General features: G+C 51.4%; 2 protein-coding genes and 1 non-coding gene across 6 annotated transcripts; 1 reads left to right on the top strand and 2 right to left on the bottom strand.

Annotated features, from left to right (window-relative positions):
- Positions 1-64: 64 nt before the first annotated feature.
- Positions 65-8,864, bottom strand: CIAO1 (cytosolic iron-sulfur assembly component 1). Of its 2 annotated transcripts, none has more exons than XM_057740520.1 (8): positions 8,734-8,864; positions 7,779-7,923; positions 7,037-7,185; positions 6,772-6,883; positions 6,587-6,675; positions 6,143-6,344; positions 5,402-5,489; positions 65-3,296 (listed from the first exon to the last, which is right to left on the bottom strand). In XM_057740520.1, the coding sequence occupies exons 2-8, from the start codon at positions 7,915-7,917 to the stop codon at positions 3,056-3,058; spliced, it is 1,020 nt and encodes a 339-aa protein (XP_057596503.1). In that variant the 5' UTR covers positions 7,918-7,923; positions 8,734-8,864; the 3' UTR covers positions 65-3,055. The 2 variants fall into 2 exon arrangements, with proteins under 2 accessions (XP_057596503.1, XP_057596504.1); XM_057740521.1 differs by lacking the exon at positions 8,734-8,864 and adding an exon at positions 8,546-8,641.
- On the top strand, positions 8,197-20,450 carry TMEM127 (transmembrane protein 127). Of its 3 annotated transcripts, none has more exons than XM_057740522.1 (4): positions 8,197-8,371; positions 8,774-9,091; positions 17,114-17,278; positions 18,048-20,450. In XM_057740522.1, the coding sequence occupies exons 2-4, from the start codon at positions 8,848-8,850 to the stop codon at positions 18,353-18,355; spliced, it is 717 nt and encodes a 238-aa protein (XP_057596505.1). In that variant the 5' UTR covers positions 8,197-8,371; positions 8,774-8,847; the 3' UTR covers positions 18,356-20,450. The 3 variants fall into 3 exon arrangements, with proteins under 3 accessions (XP_057596505.1, XP_057596507.1, XP_057596506.1); XM_057740524.1 differs by having other exon boundaries at positions 9,040-9,091; positions 18,048-18,920; XM_057740523.1 differs by lacking the exon at positions 8,774-9,091 and having other exon boundaries at positions 18,048-18,920.
- TRNAG-UCC (transfer RNA glycine (anticodon UCC)) lies at positions 12,739-12,811 on the bottom strand. The gene has a single exon. It is a non-coding gene; the product is annotated as a tRNA-Gly (tRNA).

Below are 20,450 nucleotides of genomic sequence, written 5' to 3'. Positions count from 1 at the left end.
TCTCTGCAGTGATTCCAAATTAAAAGCTTCCTTTCTCCAACCTAAGGATTGTTTTTTTCAGCCAGTGAACGTGCTCACAGTGAACTCTCAGAGAATGAGGCTGCTCTTCAGTTGGGCTGTCACCTGCACCATTTCAGTCAGCGTACAGGGAACAGTGTTGGTAGCTTCCCTTCTGTCAGGCTTGTGCCCTTGGTCCCCTCCTCTGTATCAGTGCTACTATGGGAACTAACACTGAACTTTGCTGGAGAGATCAACAGTTGAGAGCCTTCTCACGATCAGCACTGTAGGGACTTCCCTGGTGGCGCATTGGTGAGAATCTGCCTGCCATTGCAGGGGACATGGGTTCGAGCCCTGGTCCAGGAAGATCCCACATGCCAAGGAGCAACTAAGCCTGTGTGCCACAATTACTGAGCCCACAAGCCGCAGCTACTGAGCCTGCGCACTCTAGGGCCCATGTGCCACAACTGCTGAGCCTGTGTGCTGCAACTACTGAAGCCTGTGCACCTGGAGCCTGTGCTCTGCAACAAGAGAAGGCACCACAACGAGGAGCCCAAGCACTGCAATGAAAGAGTAACCCCTGCTCCCCACAACTAGAGAAAGCCTGAGCACAGCAACGAAGACCCAACACAGCCCAAAAATAAACAAATAAAATGAAAACAGGGACTCAGATACTTGTAAAAAAAAAAAAAAAATCAGCAGTGTCCCCTATCATAATGAGGCAGCACCAACTGGGTGCTTAAAGCAGTTTTAAGATCCAGATCTACAAATTTTTCTTCTCCATTTCTTGCCTTCTGTTGCATTTTAGGAATAAATGTGCATATAATTGGAAGATGATTCTGAAGGGTAATTTCCCTTGGTTGGGAGTTTTCAAATTTAGTCTTAGGACTCCTTAGGACTACAAAAAACTAAGAACCCCAAACAGCTTTTATTACCTGGGTTACAGCCATTGATGTTTATTTACTATAGTAAATGCATTTTAAAGTAACAGTAACTTAATTATGGTAACTTTTATGAAAAAAAACTTCTAAAACAAATCCAGGGAGAAGAGTGACGTTTTACATTTTTGCAAATCTTTTTAAAACGTCAGGCTTAATAGAAGACAGTTGGATTCTCATAGTTGCTTCCACAGCCTATTGTGTGTTGAGGTGACATAAAGCTGGCTTCACACAGATACAAAGTTGGAAAAAGAAGTCTTTAAATAGGCTTCTCAGGTAATTAGGCTATGTGACACTACGGCACCACTCCACAGGTGGTAGTTTCTTCAAAAGCAATGTGGATCTGAACCCTTATCAATGAGTTTTTTATACTCTTACATTAAAACCTACTGGTCTTACACTTTTAATGAGTCTTACCCATGATTTTGTAACATCATGCATTAGTCATTTGGGAAATACTCATTCACTGAATTCTGCAAATCTTCCAAATGTCAATACACTTCATCATACAAATCACATTTATTCATATCACCACCAATCCCCTCAGAAAAGTCTAAGCACTGAGAAGATGTCAAGCTCATGGTAGCAATACAAGTTTTCAAAAATTCTGAGTTGCTTGAAAGCTTTTGTTTTATCACTGGCAACACTCAGTTTCCCTTGAAGTGAAAGTCTCGTTTCGTTCATTTTCCAGAAAATTGTCTCCCAAATAGCCAAGTCTAAATACTATAATTTGCTAGTTCTTTCAAGTGGAAATGGTTAATGCCATGAGCAACACGGCTGGTTCAGCTGCACAACTGCGTTTCCTCAAGATGGCCACACCTCAGTGTGCAGCAGGAGTGCTGCGAGCGTGCTCCCCGCCACCACAGAACATGAGCTGTATGCTCAAGGGTCGAGATTTAATACAATTTATCCTTATTGGTTCTACTGAGGACATTTCTCAGTGAAGTTGGCAATATTTTCACTGTGAGAGCAAGGCATGGAGACACGACTAGTATTTGGTGCCATGCCTGCCCAGGCGTCAACCACTGATCTCTCCACTCACCCTGAAAAGCTCTAGGGATTTCCAATGACCGGCAGACCACATCTTGAGAACCACTGCTCTAGGTACTGCCACAGCTGTCCTTTCAAAATCTACGGTTATGATTTCTGTGGTGTAGAGAATGAAGTGAAGGCTGTGGCCCTGAAGACAGTCCTCAAGTCAAAACCTACTTGAAGTGCCTATCAGAGGACAACCTGAGGCTAAAGCACTGACTGCCTGTGCCAGTGTTTCTCTACCTTTTTGCATCATCATTCCCTTAAGGAGCCTTAAATCGGCATCTTTTTACTACTCTTCCCCACTGTGAAAATCTAACATGACAGGCCACATTATATTTATGTACTATGGTCCTTTAGAGGGCCACAAATTGTCTGATTTTTTTGCCCCCTCACCCAAGACCCAATATTCATCCCCACTGAGAATGTATGACCTGTGGCTACCAATAACTCTCCCTTGTAGGGGTCACATCCTCCCCATTTATTTCTCAGCACTCCCTGGCTGTCATCACAGCACACGACTCAGAGGTACGTGAGAGTTTCTAAGGGGAAGCAGAGGTGTCTCTTACTCTAAATCAGCCTACATTAAAGAATTTCCTTCAGTATTGACCGAATGTCTTAAATGCAAGGATTTGCCCTGAAATCGGGAAGGCAGGACCTATTTCAGAAAAGGACTCACTATGGAATTCTTTTAAACTGTGTATGTCCTTAGAAAATAGGACTTGGGACTCAGATGGATTATTTCTATAAAGCTTATAGTTTCAGAAAAGGCTGAGACACATCCCTCCTACATATAGATATGATTATTACAAACAGTATATTCACCACCACCCCCCAAGTTTAACACTGCCCTAAAGCAAGCAAAATCTGGTTTAAGTACAATACACTGATATTCTGTAGCTCTACCAAGGACTTGGGTCAAAGGAGGGGATAGAGTGAGTGGTTCTGTGGCTCTGCACTTCTACCCAAGTCTGGAGGAGGGCCAAGTTAAACGAAGGTCAAGGATGCTCCTCCAGGTCTTCTCAGGGGCTGGGAAAGTCTTATAACATTTTCTGGGGAACTATGATTCTGTCCAAAGTCAAGGTGGCTCAGAGGCCTTCAGATGGCTGATATTTCCAGAAGGCCAACTCTCCATCGTCACTGCAGGAGGCTAGGAGCCCCTGCTCCTTGGGGTTCCAGGCCACACAGTTGACATCCTGGGAATGGGCCTGAGACACATGGGCTGTCAGGGAGAAGGTGGGCTGCTGCGGATCTGAGCCGGGATCCTCCTCAAATACTCGGATGGCATCATCCCCACAAGCGGTAGCCAGGGCCCCTGTCAGCTGACACCTGGGACAAACACGTGCATCAGTGCGTATGCAGGTGACTCCTCCCTCCCCAATCTGGCAAATCACATAGAAGAGACTGGTTCTATTCCCCCTGGCCTGCTCCCGTCCCAAACTTCAGGCCTCAACTACGAGTCTCTTATCAAAGAGCCTCTCTAACAAATATGTAGCCACAAACATCACCCCAAGCTTCACGTGCTGCCCCCTCCGTTTTCCTCCAATATAATTAACCTAAAAACTACATATAACTCTGAATTTCACTTGACTATTTTTTACAAGTTATATAATACGCTGCTGAATTTTACCATACTTTTACTTGAGTCCACATATGCTATTCCCAAATGTTTGCTAAATATAACCTAGATGCACATCAACTTTTCCCATTATTTAGGATTATTTCCTAGGGATAGATTCTCAGGGCCTAAACTGGCCTGTAACCGACTTTCCTGTATGAATAACGTGGCTTTTCTAGACTGCATAAGAGTCAGTGTTACCAAACCATGAATCCAGTTTCAAGAATAAGTATTTCTGAATGGTATGATGCTGTGTGACCCATAAAGGCTGCAGCTGCCCTCATAGCCTGGAATCTTTTTTTTTTTCTTTCAGTTTTTGAAAAACAGCTTTATTGAGGTATAATTGACATAGAATAAGTGGCACATATTTAAAGTATATAACATGATGTTTTTAAAAATTTTTTTGTTGTGGTAAGAACACCTAACATGAACCCTACCCTTTTAATTTTTAAGTGTACGATACAGTATTGTTGACCACAGGTAAACGTTGTACAGCAGATCTCTACAACTTATTCACCTTATTAGCTGGAACTTTATACCAATGGATTAGTAACTATTTCTCCCTCCCCGCAGCCCCTGGCAACTACCATTCCACTCTTTGATTCTATGAATTGACTATTTTAGATAATATCTCAGATGAGTGGAAGCATGTAGTATCTGTCTTTCTGTGATTGGCTTATTTTACTAAGTATAATGTCCTCAAGATAAATCCATGTTGTTATCTATTGCACAATTTCCTTTTTTTTAAAGGTTGAATAATATTCCCTCATATGTATATACCACATTTTCTCCATCCATTCACCTACTGAAGGACGTGTGAATAGTGCTGTGATGAACAAAGAGTGCTAGTATCTCTTAGAGATTCTAATTTCAATTCTGCACCCCAGTTGCAAAATCCTTTCAATTAACTTCTGGACTTCTCATGAAGGGAATTTGTGAATTGGTGCTGAATCTCAGTGTATTTGTGGGAGGAAGGAGGGTCCAGGGCTTCCTACTCTGCCATCTTGCTGATGTCACTTTAAAGACCGAAATTTTAATAGTTTGTTTTATAGGCCATGTTTAAAATGACATTTCATCAGGAGATCATATCAAAATGTGGGCCCAGTTTTAGGATTCCATGTAGCTCTTGACAGTACTTCTTCTTCTTCTTATAAATTGGTCCTGAGCTGGAGGACTGATGTTTTCCTTTATTCCTTAACAGTTCTTTTCTATTTACATAATCCTCTGTGGGAGCAGTACTCAACCCTGAACACCATATTAGTACCCCCTGGTCCTTCTTGGTGTTAGTTCCCATATCCTATATTTATCCCTGCCCATGCCCTCTGATGGGACCCCGCCATGTCTGGACAGGTTTGCTGGGGCCTCCCTGGATTAAACAGCACTGTATCTGGTTAGATCTCCTAGTGCTGAATCCTATCTGTTGGTTTGAACCTCTCAGTAATGTCCATTGCTTGCTTTGCGCTGGGGCTTTGTCAATCTGCCTGGTTGGAGTTGATCGCTGAGGCCAGGAGAGTTTCCTCCAGTGCTGTCCCTTCAGCATGGATTCCTCCTAGTCATAGCCTGGAATCTTAATGCAGGTGCAGGCCTGGGTCTGAGTCTGTCCCCTGCTCCTGTGCACCCCGGGCCAGCCTGCTCTAAGCCAGCATGGAGACAGTCTGGCCTGATCTGAAGCCTTGAGGGTGGCTGCTCTATATCCCCACGTATTTCCAAAGGTGAAAGGGAGCAGAACAGGGTCTTAAAATCTCTCCAACGGGGCGGGGTGGGGGTAGGGGGGAGGTGGAAAGGGCAGGGGGAGAGGGGGAGGGGGAAGTCTTACCAAGCGACATCATAAATGGTCCTGGAGTGGAAGCCTGACAAGGTGCAGATACATTTCCAGCTGGGGTCAGAGCTGCTGCACGCCACCCCTGCATGACAGACTTCTCCTGAGCCTCAGGCATGTCTGTGTCCTGGACACCTCAAGGGAGTACCTGCCCCACCGCAGAGGAGACCCTAATTTGCCCTCCCCCACCCCCACCCTCAGTCATGGTGCCTCATCTTCACTCCTCTGTCCCCATCCTCACTGATCTGCCTTACACACTGCAGCCAGACTGGTATTATTACAGCAGAATTGTGAGAAGGCAATGTCCTGTTTCTCAAAACCCTTTTGCTGCAGACTACATCTGATGAGTCAGCCTGCCTTTTAAGGCCACCCACCAGCCAGCCCAACCCACCTCATTTCTCTCCAAACCCTTTATGCCCTATACTCCATGGACACGAATCACTGTTCCTGCCATAAATCTAGGTTGTTTTTACCTGCAATGCCTTTGTTCGTGCTGTCCTGTTTGTACCTAGGATTCTCTTCTTGTGTTAAAATCCTACACACTCTTTCAAGTCTGGATGAAACGGTCCCCCCACCCCAGAGCTTCCCCCGACTCTTCCAGAACTCTTCCTGGAGCCCTCTGGTGCTACACCTGCCTTCCTAGCCCAGTTTCTTGTGACTCATCTATGTGTCTCAGCCCCTCAGGAGACTGTAAACCTCGTGAGAGATGGGTCTTTAGCTCCCAGGCTGGGTCCTCACCTTGCTCATTGCCTGGTAGATACTGGCGCCAGATGCGCACGGTCCGGTCATCACTGCAAGAGGCCAGGCGCTGGCCACTGGGGTCAAAGGCCAAGCTCCACACGGTGGATTCGTGGCCTTCGAGGGTGGCACAGCATACCCAGTCATCCTCTTCCTCCCGGTACAGCTTTACTGTGTCGTCATAGCTGGCGGAGGCTAACAGCTGTAGAGGAGGCCAGGGAAAACACAGCATGTGTCTGCAGGGCCCAGGAAGTGCCTGTGGTTCCAACATTTCTCACTCCCAGGACAGGACAGTCCCAGGGATCTGCTTTTATAAAGGGACTGATGTCCTTTGGTCACAGACAGAGACCCCTGGAAAAGCCAGGTTGAGGCTGAAGAGCAGGAGAAGGCTGGGTACAACCCTTCACCTCAGAACTCCTTCCCACCAAGATACCTGACTCTTACCTCCTGGCTCGGGTGCCAAACCACATGCTTGACATCCTGTGTGTGGGAGTTGAGGACACTGACACACTCATATTCGTCTTCTTCATCAACTGTGGAAAAGAAGGGAGCCCATGAGCTGACTGTCAGGGACACGGGGGAGATCTGGTGGCAGGTTCCCAACTGCATCTGGAGGGACCTGGACTCACCTTCCCAGACCCACACGCTCTTATCTCGGCTGCAGGTGGCAAGGAGGTTGCCAGATGGGGCCCAGGCCACTGACTTGACCTCATTTTCATGGCCCTCCAGAGTGGTTACACACTGTGAACAGGGAAGAGACAAGAATCAGTGGCAGCTAAGACCCCTGTGGTCCCTCTCGTGGGCACAGCCCAACTGGCCCAGGATGGCTTAGGTTCCTAAACCAGCCCTGGGGGTCAAACAGGCAACAATACTGGGCCCATCCAGCCCAGTTACCTCAAAGTCCTCCTCCTTCTTCTTCCAAATGCAAGTGGTAGCATCAAAGCTGGCAGAGGCCAGGTAATTCCCACAGGGAGACCAGGCCACCTTCCGCACGGTGCGCTGGTGGCCTTCACAAAGGACAGATTTGCAGACCCAGCTGTCACCTAAAAGCAGAGGACAGGACAGGCTCTGGAGGTGGGTGCACAAGAAGATGCTGAAGCACTATGAATGCCATTGGGTAATGGGGACCAGTATGCGAGCCAAGCTGGGGGGACAAAGCTCAGTGGGTGTACTTAACAACATGCTTTTAGAAAGTCAGTGTATTAACTGACTTCACTTCCTCCAGAGGTATCCTTCTAAAGCAAATCTGAGGAGTCACCCTCCTGATTAAAAACTGTCAACAGCATCCAAATGCCCTTGGGATAAAATGTAAACTTCATTGTCTGCCGCAAATTACTCTGCAGGCTACGTTCCTCCTCGTTTTCTTGCCTCAGCAACTATCACAACTTCCTCAACAGTTTCAGCCTATCTACTGACACTTTAGCATCTAGTATTTGCCCACTCCTCTGCCCGAAAAACCTTTCTCAGGGTGGCTAACGTCCAACTCGAAGGTGGCTCCTCCATCCTCTCCCTTGGCCAGTGACCCCGTTCAGGATCTGCCCGCCCCGCAGGCTGCGCACTCCCCGAGCCTGGCACCCACACCAAACACACGTAGACCCCTCGGCGGCAAGGGTCGCGCAGCCGGGCCAGGCCTTACCCTCCCTGCCCCAGATGCGGACGCTCCGGTCGCCACCGCACGAGGCCAGCAGGGTTCCCGCGGGGTTCCAGGCCAGGAACCAGCAGCGGGAGTCCGGGTGCGCCAGGATACGGCCAAGCAGGGCCAGCGAGTCCTTCATGGCTGCCTGGCGCAGGAGGAGGCAGAGGTGAGCAGAGCCAGCCGCGCCGCCTGCGGCTCCCGCCGTGCAAACCTCCTTTCGCCCGAGGGCCTATGTCCCCGCTTGGAACCCAAGTGCCCGCTGCTTCGGCCGCCCTGCCCTCTGGGAGTTGTAGTCGGCCTTTCAACCCCCCACCCCCACCCCCAGCGGAAAGCATCGCGGGACTGACTGGAACTACCAGTCCCGTGAGGCCTTGCGCGGAGAGCCGGTGGCGCGCCTGGGCTGTGTCGCGCGCGGGGAACAGAGCGGGGAGCCGGAGGAGGCGGGGGCAGAGGTGGAGGAAGCCGGAAGTGGATTGGGCCCGGGTCGGTCCGGGCGTTGCGGGTTTGGGGCCTGGGAACGCTCGGCCCCGGGCAGCTGAGGAGCCCTTGACAGGACGGAGCGACGCCATCCCGGCATTGAGGCCTGCTGACCGGTGAGGATCAGGAGGCCGTGAGGGGTGGGTCCTTTCTGGGAACAGGTCGTACCCCAGAGCCGCGTACCCAGATCCTTGGTCCCCGATCCCTGCGGCCCAGCCTGGTCCTCCGCCCCGCGGCACCCTCTGGCCAAGACCCCGAGTCCGGGTCTCTCTTCCACCAGTAACAGATACCTCCGTCTCAGCTTCCAAGATCTAGCGGGCCTCCAGCCTCTCCGGGTCATCATTTCGCACCTCCGCAGCCCTACTCTAGGGACCCCGTCCCCGCCCCCCGAACCTCTGCAGCTCTCCTGTCTCTGCTCGGCCCTCGGTCCCACCCCCATCCCCCGGTGTCGGCCCTGACAGCGTTGCGCCAGCCTCACCTGCTGCGAACCCAGCGCGTTGCTCTCCTCCCCTGGACAGGCAGGCTCTGTGCGCCCCGCGGAGGTCGGCGGCGAACAGCAGCGACCGCGGAGCGACGGCGGGCGGCCCCGGGCATGTACGCCCCCGGAGGCGCAGGGCTGCCCGGCGGGCGCCGGCGGAGGAGCCCGGGAGGCAGCGCTCTGCCCAAGCAGCCGGAGCGTAGCCTGGCCTCGGCCCTGCCGGGTGCCCTGTCCATCACCGCTCTGTGCACTGCCCTCGCCGAGCCTGCCTGGCTGCACATCCACGGTGGCACCTGTTCTCGCCAGGAGCTGGGGGTCTCCGACGTGCTGGGCTACGTGCACCCGGATCTGCTGAAAGGTGAGGGCGCTGAGCGCCGGCCCTCTTCTTTCTGGGCGACCGGGCTTCCTTGGCAGAGTGCGGGGTGGAGCTGAGATGGCCTGGGGCAGGCACTTGGTTGAAGGAAAGAGCCCCTTTCCTGCCTGGTGTTCATGCCCAGCAGGTGGCTCTGTTGGGGGTCCGGCCTCTCATTAATACTGATGTTATTCAGCCAAGCACCCACTCCTCAACGCCATGCTAATCTGGACTGCTATTTTAGGCTTCTGCCAGGGGAAGGGCCGCTGTATATTGGAGAGAAGATAAGGGTGCTAGGGCATCAGAATTAGCTGTCTCCTTCTAAGGAGCCTGTGGGGGGGGGATACAGGAAGGTTTCTCTGGGGCAGCCTGACTGATGGAGAAAAAGGAACTTTTAAATATGGCTAGCTTTTAAAAGATATTTTTAGTAAGTGGATTGTTGTTACAGAAAAAGGGAGTCTATGGTATTTTCAATAACCAGAAGTCAGTTCCATTGCCACCCTCAGTAAAACAATAGGAATTTGGCTCTTGGAACCCTCACAAGTGTGGCTGAATGAGCTAAGGCTGCTTTGTTCATTCTAGTGCTTCCCAGCCAGGGAGGCAGAGGAAAGGGGACAGGGACCATGGTCTTTACTGGACACAGGGGAGGCCTGTAGCCCATCCTGACCACCCTGTCTCCAGTAATGAAGGTAGAGGCTGTGTGGTGTGGGGCAGGATTGCACTGCCTGGCTTTTACAGGGAAAATGGTCACTGGTAACAGGCCTTGGTAACAGCGGAGTTCATTACCCTCAGCATCTTTTGAACCCTTCTTGAAGGTTTTCTCCCGGTGCCACTCCTGGCTGTAATTCATTCCAGATGTTTACTGCCTCATGTGTCAGAAGCCCCTCCTGTTAGAAATCTTCCCGTTGCCTGTTTAAGGATTCAGGGACTGAAAAAGGTCAAGTTCTCCTTTGGAGAACTTGGATCATGTAGCAGTTCTGCAGGTCACAGCTGAAAAGCCCTATCCTTGTGGCCTAATGTTGTTTGTCTCTGAGAGCTTTCTTGCTGTTTTGCTCTTGAGTTTTTGAAACTTTCTGATGATTTCGTAGAGAACAGGTTGGGAGCTTCTGGTTCGTTTCTAGATTTCACCGTGATGATAGCTTTTGCTGCGTTGGCTCATTAAGATCCAAGTTATCCACATGATGGAGGCTGTGTGACGTGTGGCTTTTTCTATGGCATGTAGCCAATGGCAGAAAGCCTATCAAGCTTGAGTCTGGATGGTTTTTCCCTTAGCGTGTTCTGCTGCGCTTGCCTTCTGTGAGGCACAGCTGCTACCTTCCCAGACCTTCGCAGTTGATCCCCTGGTGGTCAGTGTTTCAAGGGGTTGGTGTCATTTCCCAGCTGGGAAAGAGTTCACGATGCTTCTGCATTTCAGATCATTCCTAGGGAGGCTCCTAAAATTCATTCGATGGAGGGAGGGGCCATCTGATCCCATGTCCTCATTCCAAAGGTCCAGGAAACTGGTGTCTCAGAGAAGTGAAATGATCTCTCCAGGGCCACACAGCTAGGAGTGGCATAGCTGAGTGTACCTCACTGTTGACTCCAGTGTAAAGTGACACTGTCTCGTTTATCTGTTTTAACCTTTGCTTTACTTCAGCTGTCATAGGAATGATATCATGACTGTTCATTCCATTCTGGCGTGCATCCTTGTCAAAGGCATGTCAAAAACAAAAATAAATTCTCCTTTGTTCACACATATAGTTACCTTTTCTGAGAAATTACCTAAGCCAGGTTTTGTCTTTTATAAAGCACGTCACCTTCACCTTTACATTATCCCTGTTTGTGTGTTTAGGGATCTTAACCCATGAATAGTTTCAGCCTGGTTTTCCTCAGCCATCTCCTTGGCCATTGCAAGCTGGGAACACTTGGTGTCTGTTAATAAGGGAGTTGACAGTGGTACCTCATGAGCTATCACAGAAGAAGGCGAGGAATCTTGAGCTTCCTGATTGCTTCTCTTCTTTTTCTCCTTGGTAGCAGTTGGTTTTTTGGTGCTCAGTGGGCCTTCGTATGTTCACTGTTCTGTGGGGTTGTACTGAGCCTCAGGGCCTAGCAGATATCCTAGCATGGAAGCCTGGGATATTCCCCATCTCAGGAGGGAGCAGAGCTGTGGGGTACAGATCTGGTGCCTGTAGATGCTTCCAGCAGGAGAACAGACCCTGCCAGGTCTCTGCAGGTGACAGGGAGTGGGCAGGGCCAGTAGGCTTTGGAACAGTGCCTTCCCATTTCTTGGGCCCCCCCTCCCCTCCTGAGTACCAAGTGTGCTAAGCACATTTCACACCTGACTGTAGTGTCTCCTAAACATCTTTATTTGGTAGGGACTGTCATCACCCCCCCACGCCACCCCAACACACCCACACAGGTCGCAGGCTCAGGGATGTCGGGTCACTTGCTCAGGAACACACAGCCAATCCGAGTGGCGTGGACTCCTCTCTCACCACTGTACCTTAGTGCACAGTGGGCTTCTTTTTCCTTCCGTCAGAGCTGTCCCAGGCCTCTTACTCCCCCATTCTAGTTGAGCTTTTATCACAAGCCCAGCCAAAGCTGTGCACTGTATTCCTCATTACCTCATGTTGGTGAGCCGAGGCAAAGCCACTCATGCTCCCACTGTCATTCCCAGAGCCCTGAAGGCTTTAACAAATGCCAGCAGCTCAAAACATCCCATCAGGAATTCTTCCACTCCCTGGGGCTGCCTGCTTCTCACACAGCTCTTCTTCAGTCTGGGCCTGGGACCAGAGATGTGCCCAGGCCTCTAGTGGCCCCCAGCAGGGGAGCCCAGATAATCACTCCTTCTGAGCCCCAATCCCTTGCTGCCTCTCAAGCGTGCTCAGCAAAGGGCAGTGGGGACCACAGCCTCAGGAAGCATCTCTGGAGAATGAGGGAGTTTAGGATGTCAGGTTAGGGGAAGCACGTTTGACGACAAGCCACGGGAAGGTCAGGGACCTCCCAGGAAGGGCTGGAGTGTCTGAGGGGTGGTGACCGATGCAGCTGGCATTTCCGGAACCTGTGGGGCCTGTCCTCGGAAGCAGCGGCTAGGACCATTGGTGTCTGTGGGATGACCCAGCCAGGCACTGGAGGGCCCTCTTGCAGTCTTGTGTCGGAGGCCTTGGTTGGAAAAAAAGTCACAGTGGGGAGTGGCTGGCTGCACAGGTGGGCGGATGAGTGCTGAGAAGGACCGGGGCCACCGGGGATGGGCCTCTGACTCAGGGACTCCAGTGAGGAGGGGAAATAGGAGATGGGACAGAAGGGAACTGGCCAGAAGCCACTTTAAGCTTTCTGCCTGCAGCCTCTTTGGGTCAGGAGTGGGTGAGAGCCATGGGCAGGTAGACAGGAAGAGCCAGGGCCTTCAAAACAAATCCAGCCCAGTGACTCACCAGTGACCTTGGGCAAAGTCAGTTCCTTGGGATCCTATTACACAGCAGCTGCCTTCTTCCCTGGTGACTGGAGGGGACAGTCAAGCAATAGTTACCAAAACAAACAGGCCACAGCACAACTGGAGGATAGGATGCGTTCTGTCTTACCAGAGTGTAGTGGATGCACCACTGGTTTTTTGTTTGTTTTTTTTAACAATTTTTGTTTGTTTGTTTGACCGTGCTGCATGGCTTGAGGGATCTTAGTTCCCTGACCAGGGATTGAACCTGGGCCCCCAGCAGTGGAAGCACAGAGTCCTAACCACTGGACCACCAGGGAATTCCCTGCACCACTGGTTTGAGTTTAAAATTAGGACCCTGCCCCATGTGCCATTTCTCTCCACAAATAAAATAACACACACATAACATTTGAGGATTTTGTTTCTCTCATTGGAGCAGATATCCTTTGCCCTCCCTGCCACATGGGAGGAGAGAAAGGGACATTGAGATCCCGACCCCAGGAGAGTCTGAGGTGGGTTCTAAGCATGTCTGGGATAACGCTGCCTGTCTTCCCTGTGTGCTCTGAGACCCTCTGATGAAAGACCACTGGGGACGTGGGGCTCCTGGGGTATCTGTTAGCATCACTCCAAGGGAAGTTCCCATTTGGCTTCCCTGCTGAGCCTGAAGGTTTGCTTAGACCTTTGGAGTGGATAAAGACAGAAGGCAGTCATGCTGAATAAAAACTTGTTTGAAGTGTGGGTCCAGAGCCCCTTCTCTGTGCTGCATCATCACCCTGGTGACGCAGATCCTCAGTCTGGCATTAGTGGGCTCCCCCTGTGGCCCACACTGGCTGACGTGTGGGGACGGGGCAGTCTCGGTCTAAGGAGGAAAGGCACGCCAGGGAAGACACTGCTGCGGCCGCCCAGCGCAGAGGGACTGGGGCTGCTCCTCCCCGACACATTGTGATTTGGCTCTCCTCACGCACCCCTGCGCTGATGGGGCAGGTGTTACTGCTTCTGTTTGACAGGTGAGAGGGCAGAGGCCAAAGGCATTAGGTGACTTGCTCAAGGTGACCCAGAATCTGGGGTAGCACTAGGATTGGGTGCCAAGTCCAGTGCCTTCTGCTTTTAAGAGCCAAGACTGATGGCTGCAGAAGTTTAGACCACACCCAGCAGGTTTTGCCCAATAATTCCTAGTATGAGCTCCTCTCATTGCTTAATGACCCAAACCTTTGTTGCCTGGAAGAGATTTCATGCTTCCAGCTGTTCCCTTGGTGAGCTCAACAGCTGCTGGCCCTGACTGCGGCTCTGCCAGCACTCAGTCGCTTTCAACCTTTCATTCAAATACAGCTCATTAGGATTCAATTGATTAGCTCCATCGGGGAAAGTAAAATGGCTAACTCTGGTGCTTGGTGATTGGGAGCATTAGGATGCAAGGCAGCCTGACCTGGATTTGGAGTCTAGGTCTGTGCTGTGTGACCCGCAGGAAGTCACTGAACCTCCTGGAGCCTCTGATTCCTCATCTGAACCATGTGATGAGTCCCCCAGAGTGGAGTGAGTCTTCACTAAGATAATGTTTGCCCCATCTGCATGCACAAGCAGGAATACCTGGAGGGGCACACAAGAAACTGCCAGCAACCTTTGTCTCTTGGAAGGGCTGGCTGGACATCTGTACAAGTCTTCCTTATTACTAAGATAAGTGTATTTTGAAACATAAGACACTTAGAAGTGTATCCAATGGATGTACCTTTTAAAGGATGACAATGAAATGAACATCCTGTACTCACTATGCAGCCAAAGAAAGTATCTTTGAAGCCATGTGTGTTACATTTTTCAGTTAAAACTAGTTTAAAACTGCATTGACTTTTAAGTACCACAAATAAAGCATCACTCAGAGGGCCTGGCCAGGTTGAATAATGCTGGAGGAATCTGAACACAGCCTGCTGCAGAACCGAGTGTGATGTAAGCCCTTACACCCTGCCGCTCGCAGGTTATTCTTGGAAGCACTAGAAGAACACTTTTGTCCTGCCCTGTCCCTGCCACATGCCACATACTACCTGAACCCCAGAAGAACGGTCTCAGAGAGCTTTTAGCAATATCCAGAATGCAGCCAGGAAACAGCCCTTGTCTTCAGGAGCTTTTGTTTCAGAGAGGCCCCGTGGGTTTCTAGGTTCCTTCAGGCCTGGAGGGCCAGATTAAATGGAGTCTGGACCTGGTTGCTGGCAGAGCTCAAGCACAGGCAAGCTTCCTGGCGGCAGGCGATTGCCCGGGCTGGGTGATTGGGCTCAAAACAGATGGTCAGCTGACAAAAGAGTGACAGATAGCTCTGAGGGCAGCTTAGCGGGTGACTTGAAGCCAGATTGAGGCGTATGAATCATGTGTGGGCTCAGCCAGCATCTGCCTGGCAAATTCTGAGCCTGAGGCAGGGAGTGCGTGCTGTCACAAAGGCCCAGGGCCTCTGGATATCTGGTCTGGTTTTGCCGTGTGGGAGACCAGGCCCTCTGTCCAGGACTCCGTGATACCAATGTCTGTTGGTTTGAGTCTGCATTGTTGAGCTCAGGTGCCCTTCCCAGGTTTTTGGGCTCTTCTTCACCAGTTCACCTTCCTCTAGATCCAAGATCAGTGTTTCTTGGCGTGTAAGGCTTAGGCCACCTGTGCTGCTTGTAAAAATCCACATTCCTAGGCCCTGCTCCAGACTAAGAGTTCAGAACCTCTGGAGCTTGGGAACATGGTCTCAACTAGCACCCCAGTGATTCTCCTTTGCACAAGAGAGTGATAAGCACTGTCCCACAGCCTCTCGGCCTGAGATCAAAACTCAGAAAAGGAGCCTGTAGTGTAAGTCTTGCCAGCCCTTTTCAAATTTTCCCAAATCATTTGGTGGCCCATGGCCTAAATAAAAGAACTTGCCGGTGGTGGCTGAATAGAGGAAGTTGAGGCCCATTTCCTACTTTTTCTCAAAGCTTAAAATGGTTTCTTTTTGGATCAGCCTTTATTCTGCCTGTGTGTTTCTAGAACTATGGCAGTTTGCGTAGATATCAAAGGGAACTGACAATGTGGTCTAGATGGAATTAAAAAAAGAAAAAAAAGAAAGAATGGTATTAAAGTCCTAGAAGAAAATGTAGGTTGCTCCACGTGTCTGGTGTGTAGTTGTCATCCTGGGATCTTTTCACCTTGACCCTGGGGACTCTTTACTCTTTGAATGTTGGGTCTCCTGTTCTAGCATCCTCCTTTTTTTGGTTCATTCCCTCATTTTGGTAGAGCGAGCAGCCCCCAGTGGCTTTGCCCTCATTTTATTTTATTTTTTAATTAATTAATTAATTGGCTGCATTGGGTCTTCGTTGCTGCACGTGGGCTTTCTCTAGTTACAGTGAGCAGGGGCTACTTTTCATTGTGGTATGCAGGCTCCTCATTGCAGTGGCTTCTCCTGTTGTGGAGCACGGGCTCGAGGTGCACGGGCTTCAGTAGTTGTGGCACATGGGTTCAGTAGTTGTGGCACATGGGCTTAGTTGCTCCGTGGCATGTGGGATCTTCACAGAGCAGGGATCAAACCCATGTCCCCTGCATTGGCAGGCGGATTCTTAACTACTGTGCCACGGAAGTCCCTGTCCTCATTTTAGAAGGTATTTGGTGCTGTCAGTTTCTGAGCCTTTCAGGCTTTGTGGTGTAAATCTAATTGCTTCTTAGCTTTTCCCATTTCCAGCTTATACTTCAGCTTATCTATTCTATCAAGTCAGTTCTAGTTCTGAGTCCCTTTGCTTCCTAGTTTCCAGAATTTTGTTTTGCCCTTCTCCTCTGTGTGTGGGTTTCTGTGTTGAATTTTTTTTTTCTTTTGTTTTAGTAGGGTTTGGGGAGGGAACAAAAATAAATGTGGAGGTCCAGTCTACCAGCTTTTGTCATCTATTTATTACTCTCTTGTGATTACAGGGTTCTCTAAACTGCTTCAGCTTCTTTTTGAACAAAAAGGGAGTAAATGAGGGACTGGATAGAGAAGGGACTTAAATGGGCCTCTGGCCTTCGTCCCTTTGGCTGTGTCAGCTCAGAAGTCAGTGGGCTTTTCCTGCCAGCCTGAAGCATGCTTTAGCAGAATGGACTAACCTGTCTGATGAATTGTTGAGGTTTTTAAAAATGGTTAGAAACACATGGCAAGTACACTTAACCCTTGAACAACAATGGGGTTGGAGTGCTGGCCCTCCCAGCAGTTGAAACTCCGTGTATAACTTGTGTGATTTATAGCTGGCTCTCCAGATTCACGGTTCCACATCACAGATGTAACCAGCCCTGGTCGTGTAGCACTGTAGTATTTACTATTGAAAAAAAAATCCGCATGTAAGTGGACCCTCATAGTTCAAACCCGTATTGTTCAAGGGTCAACTAAAGTAGGGTCCTGCACTTGGACTAGTCTTGTTGGAAAGGGAGGAAGGACTCGAGGCACATGGGAGCGGTGACCCAGGGGTCCTGTCTGCTAATAGGGAGGCTCCTCCACCTCCTGCAGACCCCCTAGGAACAGGAGCTGAGACACACCTTCCCTCCAGTCCTCCCCTGGCTCCCCAGGACTGTGGCGGAGGGGAATACTCCTCCCAATTGAGGACTTCCTGCCCCAGGGTGTTGCCTGGGGCCTTGAGGAGTTGGTTCTCTCCCTATAGATTTCTGCATGAATCCCCAGACGGTCCTGCTCCTGCGGGTCATCGCCGCCTTCTGCTTCCTGGGCATCCTGTGTAGTCTCTCCGCATTCCTTCTGGATGTCTTTGGGCCCAAGCATCCAGCCCTGAAGATCACCCGTCGCTATGCCTTCGCCCACATCCTCACAGGTAGGCCCGGGCCCACTCCCATTGGGGGAGGAACTGCCACAGGGTAGGGGCATCCTGTCTGGAGTTACAGTTGGGGACCTAGGGGTTTCCATGAGCAGACACTGTTCCCGATGCTCATTACCTCTCTAGCCTTTCCCAGAACACTGGGGTGTGAGAGCAGCTTACTTCTGTTATTTGCATGTGCGCCTGGGAGGACCACAAACCCACTGGGCCCAGCTGCAGGAAGCGAAGATTGTTACAGTTTACATTATGGCTCTCTAAGAATAGGATTTGAAATTCAGCCCAGCTCATGGGGCCTGAAAGGAGCAAGGGAAGAACCAGGGTATCTCAGTGTGTCTCCCAGGAGTACATGGTCTTGGACTATCTCTCCTCCCCCTTCCTGCTTCCCTTCAGACCAGGCTTCTCTGCTTGTACAAGGCTTCTCTCCTCCCTCGAGACAAGGCTGGTGTGTTGATTTGACTTGGGGTAGTACCGACTCCAGTTCCCATACTGCTGCATGACCTTGTCTATGCCTCTCAAGCACCCAATGACTTCTAGCAGCCCTAGTATCCCAATTCCAAATTCTTAAGGCAGAATCTGGCTGGCCCCAGGGGGTCAGGCCTCTGTCCCCAGCCCCGGCCACGAGAGCTTCTTCCCCTTGCAGGGTCTGGGGTCAGGCAGGTGCGCTGAGAATGGGGTTTGGGTAGAGAGGCTGCAGTTGGTTGCTCAAGCATCCCAGCTGTGGGGTGTATGCTAACCCCCTTTCCCTCTGTCCCTCTGTCCCCCCCAGTCCTGCAGTGTGCCACTGTCATCGGCTTCTCTTACTGGGCTTCCGAACTCATCCTGGCCCAGCAGCAGCAACATAAGAAGTACCACGGCTCCCAGGTTTACGTCACCTTTGCTGTTAGCTTCTACCTGGTAGCAGGCGCTGGCGGGGCTTCCATCCTGGCCACAGCGGCCAACCTCCTGCGCCACTATCCCACGGAGGAAGAGGAGCAGGCACTGGAGCTGCTGTCAGAGATGGAGGAGAATGAGCCCTACCCGGCAGAGTACGAGGTCATCAACCAGTTCCAGCCGCCCCCAGCTTACACACCCTAGTGCCAGCCGTGGGCTCTCCTCCTCGGTAGCCCTCCCCACTCTGTGGCGCCTCCCACACCCTGAGGTGCTCCCCTTCCCAGCAGGCCTCGCCAACCTTCCCCGGGAGAGACTCTGCCTTTAGGGTCATTCACGGATCCCTGCTCTCGAAACCTGGGGTTCACTGATTTTAGATAACGCACTCTTTCCCCTCTTGCCACCCCCTCTCCCTCCACGGTCAGTAGTCACCACCAGCCAGGGATGGGCATGCACGTTTTCCCCCTACGTGGGCCCTGTCTCTGAGACTGAGACTCTCCTTGGGGAGCTGTTGACAGTGGACAGTCCCCACTAGAAGAAGTGTCCACGGGGCCCAGGGGAAAGGGGACCGTGCCCTGCGGGCTCACCTCATAGCTATCCGTGTGTGTCCCGCAGCGGTAGCTCTGGGCTGCGCCTCACCCCCACCCCTCCTGGGAGTGCCCAGCACCGGGCTGCCCGCTCTGTGGGATTCTCTGCACTTTAGTCTTCGGACTGCCCGTCACGTGGGTTCTGGTTGTGTGGGGAGAAGCGGTGGCCACTGGGAAGCAGAGCACGTTGTCTCCCTGCCCCATCCCTGCCTGGTGTCCGGCGCCCCCGTGTGAGCCTGAGGCCCCCTGGGGCCCGGAAAGGATACGTGTGAAGGGGGCCGAGTCTCCCCAGCCCTGCCACCTTTTAAAATGTGAGTGGTTTTAAAAGGGAAAAACAAAACCGAGCAACAGTACCCATACTCTCTTTTTAAACTAGTGACGCGACTGCCATCCTCCCTCGGCTGTTTACCCCATCCCTTCTGGCCCTGCAGTGTTTGGGGCCGCAGTCCCTTCCAGCCCCTGGTAGTCCCTTCCCGAATCTCTCCCGGCAGAATGCAGCCCTCCTCCCTCGCTCCCTCCCTCCCAGTGACCGTGGCTCCCTGGGGCCTTCCTGTGGAACCCAGAGCCGCTAGGGCCCAGCGGGCTGAGGACTGTGGCCTGGCTGGCTGGCCAGCGTGGTGCTCCTCAGGACCTTGGCACTGAGATGTAACCTGGCCTCCGTGCAGGAACAGAGGCCGCAGCAGGGCAGGAAGCCCACTGCTCTCCACATAGGAACCACAACCAGGGGGGCTCCCGCTGTGTGAGGTGTCAGAACCCCCTGTCAGATGAGTGGACCTGGCTGTGCCCTCCAGGCTCAGGTGTCCCCTGGACTGTGACTTGGGGCAGCAGCCTGCTGTGTGCCCCTCTCCCCTTGTTGAATGTACTCTGGTCTCACAGTGTGCTACTGGCTCTGTCTTGCCCCTTCATCACTCTGGCTGTTCTGTTGGCCACACGTGGCTCTGGATTGGCTCAGTTTTCTGCCCTGAGATCTGGGGCATCAAGTGGAGAACGCTGAGAGACCTTCAGTGCGGATCCAGATGGCCAAGCTTCCTTGGAACCAGTGTCCAGCACTGAGCCGAAAAGCAGGTGGATTCCCGTGTCCTTCACAGGCGATAGAGTAAGACTGGAGAACGGACACCGTTGTTGACCTGTGGCTAGACAGGGACCATCATGTCCCTTGTCCTTCTTTGGCCAGACTGCCTGGGGATGCCTGTGTGGCTGGTGAAGGCCATGTCAGCGGGTGAGTGAGCAGCTGCATGGGGTTCACCGTGATGCTAAAGTGTGTCCCGTGGTGACTCTCACACTCTTCCAGACTCTTCTCTTAGGCAAGAAAGACTGCCGTGTGATACCCGAGCACAAAGCCAAGGAGCTAAATTAAGTCCTGTCTTGCTGTAAACTCCGAGTTTGTCTTTGGCAGATTTCCAGGGCACGGCCAGCTCTCTGACCTTGGGGGTCTGAGTGGGTGGACCAGGAGACCAGGCACCAAACACGCATGCCAAAGTGACCGGTCATCTCATGAGGACCCAGACATGACCCTGTGGACCGTTCCACGTGGTTCGGAACCCACTTTTTATTAGCTACCCATGCCTCTGGCCTTTCTTTCTCTATTCCCCTACCTTCCTGACACTGATAGTTTGTCATATAAACTCCCCTGGTTGTGTTCCTTTTTTTTTTCTAGAAAAAAAATTAAAAGCAAAACAAAACAAAAAAACAGAAACCACAAATAAGAATGTAAA

The sequence above is a fragment of the Hippopotamus amphibius genome, chromosome 7 (genome assembly GCF_030028045.1).
Source record: "Hippopotamus amphibius kiboko isolate mHipAmp2 chromosome 7, mHipAmp2.hap2, whole genome shotgun sequence".
NCBI classification, from domain to species: domain Eukaryota; kingdom Metazoa; phylum Chordata; class Mammalia; order Artiodactyla; family Hippopotamidae; genus Hippopotamus; species Hippopotamus amphibius.
This window is presented reverse-complemented; position numbering and strand designations above follow the sequence as displayed.

Coding starts and splice junctions, on each gene's coding strand:
- TMEM127 (XM_057740522.1), top strand. CDS start 8,848: ATGTACGCCCCCGGAGGCGCAGGGCTGCCCGGCGGGCGCCGGCGGAGG. Junction 9,092..17,113: donor GCACCCGGATCTGCTGAAAG/GTGAGGGCGCTG, acceptor CTCTCCCTATAG/ATTTCTGCATGAATCCCCAG. Junction 17,279..18,047: donor CTTCGCCCACATCCTCACAG/GTAGGCCCGGGC, acceptor TGTCCCCCCCAG/TCCTGCAGTGTGCCACTGTC.
- CIAO1 (XM_057740520.1), bottom strand. CDS start 7,917: ATGAAGGACTCGCTGGCCCTGCTTGGCCGTATCCTGGCGCACCCGGAC. Junction 6,676..6,771: donor GAGCGTGTGGGTCTGGGAAG/GTGAGTCCAGGT, acceptor TCTTTTCCACAG/TTGATGAAGAAGACGAATAT. Junction 6,345..6,586: donor TTTGGCACCCGAGCCAGGAG/GTAAGAGTCAGG, acceptor CCTCCTCTACAG/CTGTTAGCCTCCGCCAGCTA.